General features: G+C 35.8%; 1 protein-coding gene across 8 annotated transcripts in view; it reads right to left on the reverse strand.

Moving 5' to 3' along the window:
- LOC587777 overlaps positions 1-17,671 on the reverse strand; it is a 132,835-nt gene that overhangs the window by 43,506 nt on the left and 71,658 nt on the right. For all 8 annotated transcript variants that reach the window (XM_030987257.1, XM_030987256.1, XM_030987255.1 and 5 more), the window contains 2 exons: positions 2,460-2,609; positions 1,671-1,771 (listed from right to left, as the gene is read on the reverse strand). In XM_030987257.1, coding sequence (XP_030843117.1) covers positions 1,671-1,771; positions 2,460-2,609 — 251 coding nt within the window. The remainder of the gene's footprint in view (positions 1-1,670; positions 1,772-2,459; positions 2,610-17,671) is intronic.

Here is a 17,671-nt window from a genome sequence, read left to right on the forward strand (position 1 = left end):
TTTCCTTTCTCATGGAAGATAAGACTTCCTAACCCTCCTACCACTCAAAGGAGTGGAAATACAAGACGACCAAAGCTTGATATTTAAAAAAGAAATACATAATAAAAACAGGATGTGGTACGGCAATGATATCTTTAAAAGAAAATTTACCAAGCGTTACATAGATGTGATATCACAAGAAGGATATGATGCTTTGAAGAAAACAACAAGTTTAAAGATTAAAGCATTATTGTGTTATTCACAATAACACTACAAGGTTGTATTGGTGTTTCTAAATCCCAGGCTGGTTTACATAAATGTGAAATGGTGAAGAAAAGGAAATAACTAGCTTACAATCAACGGTAATCAAACAAGATTAAATATTTGAATTAATTCAAAGTTACACATAAATGAGCTGCATGTATTAAGTGAAGAATATAGCCAGCTTAAAGATCACAGCATTGGTCTACATTAAGCAATAACAAAACAAAGTTGTATTATCATGGCTATTCACCAATTAGTATAATTTGTTTTTTTCCTGTAATTTGTCAGTTTAGGCTCTGCATGAAGAAGAAAAAACAGTCTGATCATATATGCATTATGCAGGATTTACTTTAAAACTTACACTTAAGTTTATATGGTTCCAGATAAATCTCTAGAAGTTGATTTGTTTAAGAAATTTAATTAACAATTTTTAAGCAATGCCCTACATGTAGAATAATTTTTCAAATATGGATGTAATTTAAGGACAACCAGGATACCTGGCTAACAGATAATACTTCCTCTAAAGGTAGGAGTTTGCTACCCGGATGGGCGGCTGCAAACAAGAAAGGATATGATACGTTTCTAGAAAGATATATATAACAGGATGAGTAAAATGGTACTGTATCGGGAGGATGTTTACATGGATGAGGACATTCTAAAAATATGTGACTAATCTCTTTCATTGGTAAAACCTTAACAAATTAACCTTTTTCAATTGAGTATTTTTTCCAGACTTCTGTATATTTAGTTCCATAAATCAAGTATAATTCATGTGATTGTGAAACTGATTTATTGCAACTATAAAAATATTAATGACAGCTATTGTAGCAGCAAAATACAATACACCAGTTTACGGTTAGGGGCGCCATTTTAATTGGTGAGTAAACAAAGCCAATGACCTAGAGGTCAGTCGTTTATGCGTAAATTAAGATTGCGCCTACGCAAATCATGTTGACATCACTGCCTGCGCTGCGTTGTGCGCGCACATAATCATTTGCATGGGCGCAATCTTAATTTACGCATAAATACCACTCACCTCAGGTCATTGGCTTTGTTTCAAAGTCAATTAAAATGGCGCCCATGTCTGCGCATGCGCATTGATGTAACCGTAAACTGGTGTATTGCATTATTTTTTATCAACAAGGTAACTTTCTACTCGACATGTAGATCACTTGGGAGTAGAAGATGGGTTCACAAAAGCAATTAATTTTTTTTTTTTTAATAATAATATTTTCAATATACAGTAAGAACAGAAACAAATATTAGTAAATCCCCCTGACATGACTTTGATTTAATACTGAAAGGATGTCTTCTCCTCTGTAGCTTAGGATCACCTGGATGTAAATCTGCAAGTAAGGTGGATAATTCGCAATATACAGAAAGGACAATTGAATTTAAATCTTTTTTTAAAACCCGACATGACTTACTTTGCTTCGACTACCGAGAGGATGTCCTCTGCTCTGAAGGTCAGCTCTTCAGGATGTAATGCTACGTAGTTGACAAGGGTTTTCACTTGCATTGGTCTTGCCTGCAGAAATAAAGCAAGTTATAAATAAACAATATGTTAACATTTAAAATAACCGGGATATCAAAACAGTGTGGTAGATGTCGAGCAGGGAAATGGAAAACCTTGTGACTTCATGTGTGCTTATTTTTAATGGTGGATATAATATGATGAGGAAGATGAAGAAATGATGATAATAATGATGAATTAATGATGGTGATGATGATGATGATGACAGGAACAATGACAGTGGCGATGATGATAATGATTACAATGATAATTTTTATGATAATGATTACAATGATGATTATTATGATGATTATGATGATGATTATCATGATGACGATTATGACGGTGACCACGATGATGATGATGATTCACCAGAGATGAAAAATTCTATGATTAAAACAAAAAAATTAAAAGCTGCAGTCTCTCTCAATGAACTCTCTTTATGTATTTTTTTACATGACAATAAATTATCTTGAATCTTGAATCTTGAACTCAGTATGTACATGACAATCTATTCATACATATGTAGGTGAGTTAGGAGGCACGATTTAACTGTGGATACATGTATCTTGATGCCCATTGCAGTTCTGATTACCGCTAATATGTACATGTACCATGTTGTGTCTGACCCTCTACAATGGCAAAGAAGATAACTATTTTCAAAAGTGTGTTTAAATCGCCCCTTTCTTGTACAACTCCTTACTTTTGGCAGTTCCTCGTGGAGTTCAGCGAATGACATTCTGCTTTCTGGCTCGTGAGTCCAGCACCTTAACATAAGCTCATAGATCTTCAGCGGACAGGCTTCTGGTCTCTCTAACCGCTCCAACCTGGGCTTGTCTATCGTTTTTAGGATCTGTGAAATAAAAAATACAAAGACAACATCAAAACATATGGAAGGGATAAACAAAAGACAAAATCAAAACTTATTGACAGAGATGAATCTTACAGTATGCTGTAGTCCTCAAATAATGCTCATCGTTCCGTGACTACAGGGTACATTGAAGTATTTCAATAATCACCTTTGTAAAATATGTTCTAAGCCAGAATATGTACTACCTAAAACAGGTTTGGGGTAAAAACTGTCTAAAATTTCAGTATTTATAGAAGCTCAGGCTTAATCAGCAATAAATATGTTTATAGCAATTTAAATTTATCAGGACCAAAAATTGATAAACAATGCTTTCATTAATTGACTGATTGATGCTTGGCAAGTGTTTTGACATGTACTTGAAAAATGCAGATATTATGGATGTGACATTTATGTTTGATAGCAACAACATGCTAAAAGGTGTATTTATAGCAGCCATTGATGTATAATATAACCAAATATATTTCCATGAATGTTAACCTCTTTATAATAATAATAACAATAGATCACATTTACAACGTGCCTAATACATTGATTCAAGGCGCTGTGGTGCTGTAGTCACAGCAGCCATTAAGTGAAGCAATGTCCTTACACAAAATAAAAGCCGGGACGACAGCACCACGAATACACAATATTATTCAGTACAAAATAACAGAATGTTACGCTATGTTACGTTACAAAATCAAAATTACAGTTATTCAGAGTCAATTCAATTAAAAACAGTTTTATTCAAAAATGGTTAAAACTCAAACTACATAGATACAGAAATATATTCCATGTACCATTATAAGCTACAGCTTACATCTCTACAGCCAAGTAAACCCAAAGAAGTAATTCTCAAATGACAAAGAAAAGGAACTATTTAACAACAAACAAAGATTAGGAATGGTATAGCTCTCTATACCTAAATACTCATGACATAGATATTGATGTTAATACTGTACTAACAAATATAATTTTTTTAAGGGGGGGGGGGGGAACCGGGGAAGTAAAATGTAATGATAAAATGGTAGCTACTAAAATTAATCATCATATGAACACCTCTTTCACTCCTCAAAGGGCACTATTATTGCTTGAGTCTATCAGGTATTAATACAGGAAATGCTGGATGGCTTACGAGCCAAATGGACCGTCACGTACAATAGACATGGACTATAGTGACATCATTATCACCTACTATGAGCGTGCTGTGGCAGGACTCCCTCACTGATATTGATAACTCACAACTGGTGTCATATTTCAACAATTGTCAGTTTTAAATAGATACGGTAAAGTGAAACACTAATCATTGTCACCTTCACAAGTATCATATGATACAAGGCCATTGTTTAAATGAGTAATACCCTCCCCCCCCCCCTATTTTTAAATCAACACATCAAATATGAATAATCAATCTATGAGGTGATATCATAACAATCAGGATGACCTTCTTTTTCTTTCTCCCTTCCTTTTGTCTTGTTTCCCGCTTCTTAATGTTTTCATGTGTTCCTTTTATTTGGTTTGATTTTCTACCTCTTTCTAGAGGTATGCTTGTTCCGACATGTATTCTTGCTTTAGATATTCTCTTATTTCACTTTCGACAAACATCAGACATCCATTTACAAATATTCTTCTAATTGTCCTTTTGAAACATTAAACCATAACGCCCCCTTTCTTTAATAAATGTTAGACATCCACAATTAATTGAACAAATTTAATTGAAAAAACAAAAAACATGTCCTCAAACTTTGAAATTCGAAAACATGTAAGGAGTAAAATATGCCAGTCAAACATTTAATTATCTTGTATAAACCAATAGAATTCAAATAACATCTCCAGTGACACACGATGCACATTACGAGGGTAAATGGTATGAAGACAAATCAATTTCTAAACTACACAATCCAATTATTAAGATATTTTAAAAACTACTCACCAAAGTAGGCTTTCCCTCTAGGAGAGTCTCCACACTGTGTATTATATTCCCTAAGTATCTATGTTACTAGCCTTCATAAATTGGAACAGATTGGCAATTAAGCCAGGCGTTAATGTTAACTTCCTACACTTCTGAATAGTAAATGACTGCAGCTGGTCTTCTTCAAGACACACTATCTCTCTCACTTTCTTTCACTTTCACTCACTCTGACTATGTTTCTGTTTGTCTGTCTGTTTGTCTGTGTCCTTTTCTCTCTCTTAATTTCTTTCTTTCACTTATTCTCTGTTTGTCTCTTCCTCGTCATCTCTTCATCTATCTCTATCTCTCTATCACTCATTCTCTCTGTACAGTGTACATGCATTTATCACCCTCTTTCAATCCGTCTATTCCTTTCTATATCACTGTGTATATCCCTTATCCACTCCATCCTCTCCATCTAGTCTGTCTTTCATCTCCATGTCTGTCTCTTTTTAAAGCACTTCTATACTCTCTCTCTCTTACCATATTTTCTTTCTATTATCCCTCCCCCCCCCCCTCAAAAAAAAAAAAAAAAAAAAAAAAAATGTGTCTGACTGGCCTTTCTCTCTTACTTCTCTACCTTCCCTCTCTGTTTCACTACTCTTTCTAGTGACATCTTCTGAAGATAATCTATTAATATCACATGATAATGTACCACACTAAAGCTCACTTTAATTAATCCATAACTGATCCTTTCACTGCATCAGTGCTACGTGTATAGGCAGTAATTAACAACTGTTCAACTATTCTTTAACCACCTTCTTCCTTTTTTGATCATTACATGGCAGTCACATATGAACAATGTCTCTCATGGCCATTAGTATATTATGTTGTCAAAATATGACAAGAATAGAAGGTTATCAAAATTTGATTGACACTAATCATTAATGCTAGATATATATTTCGCATTGTTCACTTAGTATAAAACTTAATTAGTTGTTTGTGTAATCAAAGTTTGATTTAATAGGAATCAATTATCTAATACATTAAGTGAATTGATAACAATACCAAAATGTGACTGGTTATCATTAACCAATGACTTTAGGAACTGGGTAGATTATCCTTGTATTAACACATCAGGAATGAAAGTGATGAGTGGTTAATGAGTGAAAGGCAGCAAGCATAAACAATTACAAAACATCAAATATAATGTAGTTTTGTTTTCATTTCCTCCAACTGTTGGTTGGACACGTAACTCATGTCTCCATCAATTACCTGCACGTCACGATCAGAAACCTCAGTTTAACCACATGTGAACTCATTTTACCTGAACTCGTCTGCCCGGAGTGCCTGGTCTATCATCATTGTCTACACCCCCCCCCCACCTCCCGTCACATGTCATTACCCTTCCCCAGCAGCACCCCTCCCCCTCCCCTCCATCGTCATCATCATGGAGCTGTCATAGACCAACACAGGTGTGTAGAGGTCTATTTGTTACATCAGGAACAATGTTGAATTAAAACTACCCTAGAGAGGCCATCCTGGTTTATTCATAATCCTTTTTTCCTATGAGGTAACATTTAGATTTTTGTTTCCTTTCTCTCTAAATGGAATCATTGGACCTGCAGGAACCAACGTGAATACTATTCCAGAGCGAAAGTTTAACAACCTTTCAAAGAAAAAGAGATCCTCCAAAGTTACCTTGTCTGTTCAATAAAGTCTTGCTATAGAAACTATTTAATAATTCCCTTGGAAATTTGAGAACAAGAGTGTGAAGATTAGCAATCTGTCTACTGTGGCCAATTTGAAGATGTCTATTTCTGTTTAAAAGGTGTCCTTTACAAATAGATTGAACTTCCCTAAAAACAACAGGGCTTAAAAAGTCTTTTTATGGGAAAATACGTCTAGAAAGTAAATGGGTTTCCTTGCATACTTTGAATACTAGGACACTGCTAACGTTTAAATTTCATAGATAGGACATACATGTACGTGACATATTCATAACTCCTGCAAAGTTCTACAGATTTTGATGTTGTCTGCAAAAGGGACACACTACCTTTAATCAGAAACAAACAGAAGAAGCTGACAGAGTCCTGCACAAGAAAAGAAAATTAGCCTTAGGGGAAACTATATGAATCATTCCAACTAGGTATTCAACACTTCTCTACATGCAATTCCAATTTTGTGAAGTTACTGAATGATATTTTACCTCCCCAACATGACAGATTTACCTCCTATTTTTGACTCTTCTTAGACTCCTTAGACAGGGAGTAGTGTGTTACATGATTAAGGGATATATTCAGGTCAAGGAGATTCAATTTCAGCCATGTTACGGGTGAAGTAAAGATTTGATTTCATATCATGTGATGCACACCTTCCAATGCAGCATGTGAGTGAATCCATACCATGACAAACATGAGTTACAAGACAGTGTTCCTGTGAAAATTCCTACACTAACCAAACTTACCGTACTTCAACGTTGGACCCTACACTAAACCTAACCTTAACCCTCATCTGAACACTAAAAATTCCCTAAAGTCAAATTGCAACCCTAATCCTACATTTCTGATGCAAATATAGGCAAAGCATGCAATTGTCGCTGTAGCAAATATGAGATCACCCAAATAGCACATACAATCTTTCTTATTTCCACTTTGATACATGCATAATCAAATGTCACTACTCTGATTTCAAATTATACTGTAAATATAACACAACAAAATTCTGTGTGCAAGAATTTTTGAGAATTTTCCAAAAGGTCCTGATTTGCCAAAGTTGGTTGCCACAGACATAAATGATTCTCCACACTGAATTTTAGCAATGGGCATGTTTCTGGTTGCAGAAACAGCCATGTTTAAAAATTCTTGAAAGCTTTTGGTTTCACAGCGATAGTATCTAACGATCTACATCATGTAGCAGTCTGGGTAGGTGTATTAAAACTGAAAGGGGGAATTAATGTAGCTGAGACGGAAACTGTAAGTGTGAATTCTGGTGAAATAGACCCTGAGGGAAAATGGAAAGTACACATTCATCAAGTATTGCAAGATAACAGGAGGACTGAAAGTTCAGGACAAAGTCACTCTGTCTGAAGTACTTTCTTTCATTTTGTTTCAGGAAGGATTTCAGGAGATGGTGCACTGGCCCAATGTGTAGTACAGGTAGGGCTATGAGAACAGCAGATCACGTGCTAAGATGGTGACAGTGTACAAGAGGCCTTCATCATCCATTCTTTGTGTGCCTGTTACAAGGGCCATAATGGACATGCAGATTAGAGATTGACATTTTGAGAAACTGTATTGACCATTCTTTGACAATGACTACCGTATGCATGTATGTTCCTAAATATTAATGGTGATACTATATCGAGCTTTATTATATATTATTAGTTCAGTAATTGAAAATGAAGAGAACAGAAATTTGACCCCCCCCCCCAAAAAAAAGGAGGGGGACGGGGAGGTTAAACCCAGAAAAACTGTAAGTCCCTCAGATTTAGACTTCTAGCTGCAGGTCCCCTGCTTTCTAACCTTCAAGCTTGCCCTTTCTTTTTCCATCATTACAGATAAATGAAACACCACATTAAAACATAAGCAAACAATCCCAGAATATAGCAGACCTGCCAACCTCTGGAGTTCAAAAACTGTATTCTTTAGTCCCAAAAGTTGTATTTTACTGACAAAAGTTGTATTCTTGAAAATAAACACGGATTGTTACGCGGATTAATGCCTCTTACAGTTTCTACCTACAGGAAGAATTTTTTTTTTATCGATCATTGGTCGAATATGCATGATTTCGTCATGACTGGTGTGTTCGATGAACCAATGAACATCCCCGAATTGCCGATGTGAGATGCTTGTAGGATAATTTACAGGACAGAATGGACATTTTGCCATTGAAAATGACGGACGCAGACACAAAATATTAATTTAAAAAAAAATAAAATTAAAAATAAATAAATAAATAAAAAAATTAAAAAAATTAAAAAAAAAAAAAAAAAAAAAAAAAAAAAAATCGTTTTTTTTTTTTTTTTTTTTTGAAAATCGTATTTTATTAAGGAAAATCGTACTGTCGTATTTGCTTCTAAAAATCGTACTAAATACGACAAAATCGTACTGGTTGGCAGGTCTGATATAGGCCTAATATCTTCTCAAAAGCACTAGCCTAGAAAGGGCAGTAAAAAAGAAGATAAAAAATCATCTGTCAAGAGCTACAAGGGCAAACTTCTAAACAAAATGACAGAAGCTAATTGCCTCCTGGTTCTTATTAAACACAATTTTAAGTGTGCTAAGGCATTTGGTTGAGGCTCCTCTATTAAGACACCTCCAAGAAGACATGTAGCTTTAAACTGCCTCTTAAAATCACCACAAGAACTTGAGCCTCGACTCATCTGTTAAGTCTAATTAGGTTCTGACCCTCAGATCATATCTTTAATTGCCAGATCTTATTTTCATGTAGTCCGGGCAATGGGTTCTGTGACTGTTCAGAGTAGGCAGAGCAAAACGAAGAACTATGATGAAGATCAGCTTACTATCGTTTCAGAATGTCATTCATTGAATGCAGAAGGGAAACATAGCAGAAAATGTATCTTGGAATACATCACTCAATGATTTAATGTGTATGCTTACCATGCTAATCTTGGTATTACTTACATGTACAAAGGAATGTTATTGTAACAATCTGTCCAAAACAATAGTCAGTATTCAGACATTACAAATTAGAATGTTGATAAAGTAAAGGGGTACGAAGTACAAAAGTATATTGTAGAAGTTGTAAAATCATTTGAAACAAAAAGTATTGTAGCAGTAGTAATTTTAGTTAGCAATTTGCCCCCTTTGCACACATCAACCCACAGTGTGTTAATCTTCATTTCATGAAGCCTGCACCTTTCAGGAAGAAGAAAGTTATTGTCACAATCTGTCCAAAACAGCAGGTTAGAAATTGACGTTAGGAAATGGGATTTAATTTACATTGTCCAAGTAAAAAGTAGAAAGGAAGATGTAGAAGAAGTAAATGTACCAGAACAATGGTGTGTTTCTTTAGATTGTCTGTTTGAAACCAGAAGGACATTATTCTCATTCTTTAAAACAGAGTTAACACCCTTCTGGCTCTGAACAGACACTATATCCTGATGGAATTCCATGACTTTCAAAAACTCAAGGTCATATCCAACATTAAGTTTTCTTCTAAAAAGTATTCCTTTCCCTCATAACTACAGCTTGTATCTATGGCTCATTGATTTCTTGCTATCTCATACTACATGGACATATCCATCACTACTCCTGTTACTGTGTTCTCATTATATTGTTGAGGCTACCTGATGTTGCCATTTTCTGAACCGCTCTTCTCTCTCTCTCTCTCTCTCTCTCTCTCTCTCTCTCTCTCTCTCTCTCTCTCTCTCTCTCTCTCTCTCCCTCCCTCCCTCCCTCCCTCTCTCTCTCAATATCTCTCTCAATTCTGCTTCTATCTGGCTCAATTCTGCCTCTATCTCTTACAATTCTGTCTCTATCTCTCTCTGAACCCCCACCCCCTTCCAAAACCTCTTTACCTTTCTATCTGTGAACTCCACTTCAAAAGTAGTGTCATGGATTTGAAATCATTCCTCTAAAGGTAAAAATAGCAAATTTCATATCCATTGGGGCATGACTACATGAACCTCTCGCTCTTGAAACTCATAATTGCAATCTCTTCAGCTCAATTTTTGACAGTTTATTGTCCCACATGAGTGAGGAATATCATTTTTTTCTCTCAAAAATGAAATTCAAGTGGGAATTAATTGTTCTATTTCTAATGATATCTTGGCAAGATAAAACCTTTGGGGTGCTCCATTTTCAGATTCAGAATCTTATTCTACTTTCGCAATTGTAAGACCAAATATTGTTTAGACTATCATGTCAAGTCAAGATACATCGTCTTTTCATTGACTTTCTCCATAAGATTGTTCTCATCTTGTTTTCTATCACACTTATAAAAATTAAAAAATTTAATTTCCAAATAACATTTCTTTAAAAATTGTCATGTCAATTTCCTTAAAATTTCGAGCACATTTGCTTCCTACATATTCCAATTCAATCTTGCTTTTAACCATGACATGTAAACAAATTACAAACTTTAAAAATACCCAAGAAGTTCCTCTTTCACGATGCCTTCTGAAGAGCCCCTACGTTTTTATATCCCTCCCCCCTTTTAAATTTCCAAGAACTACATAGAGATGGTATAAAAATAAAAAAATCCCTTCCTTTTTTTAATCCTCTGCCCACCCTAATGTGACATGTGCCTTCCACCCAGCTGTCCAGCAATTTCCTGTATCGGTCAGTAGAGGAACCAAGGAATAGACATATGGTCAATTTAGATTGACCGCAAGTCTCACGACTAGTAAATCCTCCTGTTGGTATGGTTACAGCATGAAAGACAGCAGGATGATAACAAATAACTACATTCAAAGTAATTATTTGTCTCTAAACAAATAACTGGATAGTTATTCTTTTACCGAGGTAGATCATGGACCTACATGTATGGGTAGATCAATGTATTAATCGTTGATGTATATTTCTTTTCCTAATGCTTGATCATTATTACACAGATTGATTTTCCACAACACATTTAATCAGTGTACATCAAATACTTACATCACTAGACAAACATCAAGCAGAACCCCCCCCCCTAAAAAAAAAAAAAAGAAAAAGAAAAAAAAACATTACCCTATTTTGCCAAGTTGAATTGAAGTTGGTTTGGTAGCCGGTGTGATGAATGGGTGAACAGTTCCTCTATAAATCTAAATGTCGCCTTACAACCTTTGTCAAGAAATCATAGTTTAAGGTACCTCCTTTAATGGCAAAATAATTGATTTAAATATTCTTTAAAATTTCATTAAGACTCATTTGTTGCTGTTATATACTTTGAAATTAAGCATGTAGAGATCATTTGCCCTCCTTGGACCCCTAAGGCTGTTGACCTCTTGATATTAAACAAGAAATATGTCTAAATAGACAACAATTGAATGCAATATTAATTGATGCACTTGCGAGTCTTATCAACCTTTCTATTTTGAACCCTCCTGCTGTCCTGTCAAATAGGAAAACACACGGCCAGATGCCTTCAATTTCAAGTCTATTCTTTCTGTTTTCATCTCTATTTTCAGCTATTCATTCCTCCGATTCTATAGACTACCACCATGGGGCTGTGGTCGCTCCATATGATATGACCGTCAGAAGATTGCGAGTATACAAAAACAGGAAGCTGAGCCTATGGTAGATGCTCTGTATTTCCTTCCTCTTGTCATCGCTGGCCGGAAGACGAACGACATGATATGGACGGAGAGCTCCCTCTTGATGTGGGAGGCAGGAAGTCCAAATAAGAGTAGCAGCTTTGAGAAGGATTATATGTGTAAGACAGTCTGGGGTGATAGATTATGAGTTTGATTTGTTATAGCTGTTGTTGCTGTTCCACTTTATTATGTTTTATGTGAACAAATGCTTTCACACCTCCGCTAATTCACCGTTTTCATTATCATTTCTATCTCTATGTGATCTTTTATTTACCTTTTTTTGTTTTTGTTTTATCCAAGGAAAACATTTCAGTCTATTTTAATATAAATTCTTGCCTGTTTAAATATCTTTTCCATTCCAGCTTACTTCTTCCAATACTTTTTTATAAAAATATAATTTGTATTGTTCAAATGTTTCAGTTTTAAGTTCTTTGGTTATAGCAAGATTTCAAAGATAAACGATACAAGAAGATTTTTTACTTTCAATCCTGTTAATTAATGCCTCTTAAATGTAGCTTTCCCTCTTGTTTTGTTTCATGCTCTCATGATCATGATCATCATCAATTATCCTTTCAAACTATCCATACGATACTCTCTTTACAATTAATCAGAGAAAGTTAATTCATTTCATTTCCTTTTTCAAAACGCTTTAATACCTAGTAGATAAACTTGACATAAAACTCATCTCCATCATAATAAATTATACCATTAATTTAACAACTTCTGGAAGTCACTTTTCAAAACCCACTTCAAATTATATTTGTTTTTTCCAATAGTCCTTTAAATTCCAAACATCAACACTTGAAGGTTTCGTTCAATCAATTAATATCTTGTGATAGACTCTCCACTTGAGAGAAAACTTTGAAACAATTTATCTCTTCATTAAAAACATCAGTTCTTGACCAAAAAGTAGTGGAAATTCACTAATCAGCAAAAAAACAACTATTGACATCAATCGAGAAGTAATATCCATAGGCGTATTCGTAACATGTCAGTAGGCATCTGGAGATTGTTGCCAATTTGTGAGATCTTAATGCTCGGCTAAAGGAACTGATTAATGGTCTCGGACAAGATAAATATGTTGTGTTAACCTGTGGGCTAATGTGTCAGATTATATATGTGCGATAGGATGATAATTGCTAAAGTAATCCTTCTAAGTATATTTTGACGGAAATATTCCTGTTTATCATAGTTTAAAATTGGAACCATATGTTCTGATCCAGATTCAAAATATCTGAAGTAATGTAGTTTCCATAAGTATATAATTTTAGCTTTTATTAAAAATAAAAAAAAATACTCTAAAATTAGAATAAAGGGAAATATGAAGATAGAGCAATCGTGTATCAAATGAGCCCATATCAATAATGTTTATTTATGGAAACGATTTTTAAATGTGAAAAACAGCCTTAGCCCCCAACTTTCTTTTAGTCTCAGTTTCTGATGGAAACATTTGCAGAACTTTCTTAGCTACATCTACGTACATAAACAGTACAGTACCATGAAGGGGAAAAAAAATAGGAATAGTAATGAGAGCGTTTGTACCCAACAAAATCATATCCTTCATGTTTATTTACATGACTTCTAAATGCGTATAAACGGGAATAGCTACCATCTTTTCCCTCCATGACTGATGTTCACCTTGGATCCTCAGGGTTTAAACAACCAACAAAGATTGTCTGCAAGATGGAGAGATGTAGGTCACACAATAGAAAGAGATGTAGAGGTAAGGATGTTTTTAATTGAGTGTGAGCCCAATAGGGGGTTGGAAACAGGGCCAGTTGGAAGACAGAAAATAGTTCTTTGTTTTTTCAGAAGGTGTGACCTCATTCTCGAGACTTCTTGAGTTGCATTTGGTAGACTGGCTATAAATACATGACAGAGCTACAAGCAGCATCCGCACTCAGAGATGAGAGAATAGTTACAACTCTGGAGTTAGACCGTGATTCCTGTATAGGCCGGACCTGTGAAAATGTCTGGAAGATTCCAAAGGGCAAAACATGCATTCCTGCTAGAATAGCTTGCTTGGTGTTCACAACATATATCCTATAAGAAAATTCTCTGGAATTTGAATCATTAATTTCATATACAATAAAATATTCCTGCAATATCAAAACAGAATAGAGAGAGAAGGATATGATGTTGAAAAGAAAGATCTTTCAGCACGAAACATCTCCCCAAAATCAAGTTTTAGACGGTTAGTTTAACCTTCTTAAATTTATCTGTAACAAGGTTCCCAGCATTTCATTAAGACTAAACTCACTGATTTTTCCATGATGGAGTTTCTATATTCCAGGACCATTTAAGGGTGCACTTTACACATTATGCCACAGGCAATCATCCAATGCATGCATGGTTTTGACATGAAACAAAATATAGAATAACTGCTTTTGTGGGGGGGGGGGGGGTGGATGAAATTTCCTTACTTTCCCTGATTTGATCGCTTTTCTCTAATTCTCTGACTTTTTCCGACTGGAATTTTTTAAAACATGTTTTCCAAGTTATCCAGATTTCCATGACAACTGGAAACCCTCTGTAATGTGAATGCAGCTATCGTATCCTGTGTGGACAAGATTTGTATGGAAAGATGTAGTTTGGAAGAAGAAAGTTTCCATGTTCTAGAAGTGAGATATAGGACCAAGGCGAATGCAGGCATAGTGTGCTGTGTGGTCTTGGTTTGCACAGTGAGTTGTGATAATTGGGAAGAAGATAGAACCAGCAAAAGTGCATTATGTGGACTTGGCTTGTTGAGTGAGATGTCGTTGGTTGTAAAGGAAATGACAGTGACAGGGAGGAGACAGACAGGATTGTTGTTAATTGAGATTTCACACCCACAAAGGTATGGTGGTCAATGCTAGACTTGTATGGTAGACAGGCCATTAACACCAGACGTGACACTGGATTTATGAACAGTTACTACAATTAATGTTTTAAGAATACTCTTCTTAAGTTTATCCTTCTTCTTAAAAAGTTTAACTAGGCATGAAAACCTTCTTTAGGATGTGGTGTCAGCCATTTCTATTTCAGGAAGGTAAAAATACAAGTAGCTTCCTGCATACATCTCATCTCACAAGAAACTGAACAGTCTTTACATAATTGGGCTGGACCTAGGCAAACTGAGGCAAAGAAAGGCACTGGTGGTGTGAACTGACGAGTTTAAAACTTTCTGGCTCTAAGCAACAACCCCCAAAGGGGGGGGGGGGGGGAGCAGAAGATTAGTTTATTAAAAGCAAATTGTTAAGAAATCAATAAAAGGTATTGGGATAATAAAATAGAAGCTTGGATACATAACTATGAGGATTTATGAGATCACAACAGGGAGTTGCCAAAAGAAAAGGCTAATACCAAGAGAGGCAAATGTACAGTGTAACTGCAACAGTAGATTACTGTACTGCTATGTTTATATCTATCCAGAGTTCTAGCATTTAACCCTTACTGTACTGGGGGGGGGGGGGGGCCTGGGAGGCCCCCCCCTCGACATTTTCGGAGATTGCGCCGCAACCGCTTGGAATTTTGAATTGTCGTTTCATGACTTTTTTCCCTGAAGTCTTACGCACATTTTGATACCATTTTCGTCAAAATCGGATATACCTGTAAGGCGTTACATAACAATTAATATGCGCATGTCATAAAAAAAAAAAAAAAAAAATGAAAATCGCATCAAAATTTGCATAAATTATCATTATTAATTACATTAAAATAACTTTTTTGTGTTAGAAAAGAAGTTTCATATGAATAATGAGTTTTAACTTTCAAAAAGTGGAGTTTGACACGTTTTCGGTAAAATGCATAAAATTAGCGTATTTTGCATAATTAATTAGGCTAACGACAAAAATTTGCATATTCGGAAAAAACTAATTATACCATCTTGTTCCTTACGTAAATATCTACAAACATGCAAATTTTCGTGTTCATCGGACAATCGACGGCCGAGATCATAGGGGGGGGGGCCTCCCAGGCCCCCCCCCCAGTCAGTGGGTGCTCAAAATAGCCCAGTACAGTAAGGGTTAAATACTGCACAAGTCTTTGCTCTGATCAATGCTCAGCTCCTGCTCTAACCCGACAAATGAACCTGAACGCCTGCCTTGGATTGTCCAACATCAATTTACGCCTGTCAAGGTACCAGGAAACTGGAGAGGGTCAATGAGGTCCCTGAACTTTTACCATGTAATGCTGTATAAATAGAATGACACGTTTGACCACTTCCAGACCAGTATACTAACAGCAAAAGGTTACTTACCCGAGGAAGGGGTTTAAGCTTAGGCAGATGATTTACAGATACAAGCAGGGCAGAGGCAATCTTTAGAATGTAAATATGCCCTACTTCACTCATATAAACTAATAATCAAGCTTCTGAATTAACTGAATGTACACATATTTAGGCAAAGAATTCCTGGCAGAAAATGAAGGATAGGTATAAGTGGAAAGTTACATGCAATATAAAAGTACATACATGCACAGTTGTATGATATCCTGAATAACGAATAACAATACATGTATCTAGCCTTACTTATATGACACTTCAATTTAACTTATCTCTGAATGATTAAAGTAGCTGTTGACTATCCTTTCTCATCTCCCTTAATACCAGACTGAGTAAAAGGGCAAGTTAGCCTACACAAGCTTTAACAGTGGAGCTCATTTTCTTGAGGGGTGCCTGGTTTAGCCTTGAAGCTAGCCCAAATAAAATACCACATGTAATACTATCAGTACAAGGCAAAGATCACTAGCACTGGGCAATCTCTACTTCAACTTTTCACCATACATGTATCCAACCAGGATCATACATTTCAGTGAAGGATCACTACATGCCAAGATTTTTTTCCTTATCTGCCGCTCACTTGGAATGCAAAGCAGTACTCCTTTCCTCATAACCTAGTTTAAATGGACTCCGCCCAAGCTCGATATAACCCAATCACACCAGATTTAAATGCCCAAGTCTCCTAATAAAATTTGAAAGCTATAGTGATTATGATATCAATTACATTGCTCAGCAATCTCTACCTCTGCATGCATACACGTACCACACCTGTTTTGTGTTTGTGCTTGACATATAGCATAACTCTGAGAGGAAAATTGTACCTCTAGCACAATGGCTCCGCTCTATTTATTCTTCATTTCAAGAAGGTAATTTCCTTGAATTTTCACTTTGGAACATTCTACTCTTCCCTGAATATGTATAAATCTGTATTTTCCCCTTTTCTCTCTCTCTCTCTCTCTCTCTCTCTGTCATTATTGTTTTCTCTTTCTTAGTGTCTATCTGTCTCTGTAATTGTCTCTCTTTCAAAATTCTCTATGATGTTCTTATAGGCCTATATATTTTACTCCTGTCACTCTTTCTCCTCCATCTTTTCTTGTATATCTTGAGATACAGTACATAATTATCCATGTTATTACTACCATACTAGGAAATGTCCTAAATACCAATAACCTACAACCTACATGTAACTCTCCATAGTACAGTAAGAGCTGGCTCTAATGATCTTCAATCCCACTGTACATTATATCTCAACGTAATCACATTGATTCGCTAAACACAACTTTTTGCCTTGTCATATTCCCCCACTAGAGGGCGCTATGCTGATCCTCCTTTCAACACAGATTAAGTGGTTGTTATTCACTGATATCCAGAGCTGAGGATTTTTTTTCCAAGTGCACAAACAAGGCACACTTTCATTGATCATTTAATAAAACTGTACCAGAACATCATGCATAGAAAGACTCCTCCATGATGACTCCAGTCTGACCTATGACCCTACAACCCCTCTGACCTTCCCTTAATATGCCAATAATACTATCCATAGTCTTCTGCCACATGAGAACATTTGCACATGGTGCCCACCTCCAACCTTTGCCCCATGACCTTAAGACCCTTACAAACTCTTCTTTTTAAATACAATATGTACCTCTTCCAGA

The sequence above is a fragment of the Strongylocentrotus purpuratus genome, unplaced genomic scaffold, assembly GCF_000002235.5.
Source record: "Strongylocentrotus purpuratus isolate Spur 01 unplaced genomic scaffold, Spur_5.0 spur5_scaffold_16, whole genome shotgun sequence".
Taxonomy (NCBI): Eukaryota; Metazoa; Echinodermata; class Echinoidea; order Camarodonta; family Strongylocentrotidae; genus Strongylocentrotus; species Strongylocentrotus purpuratus.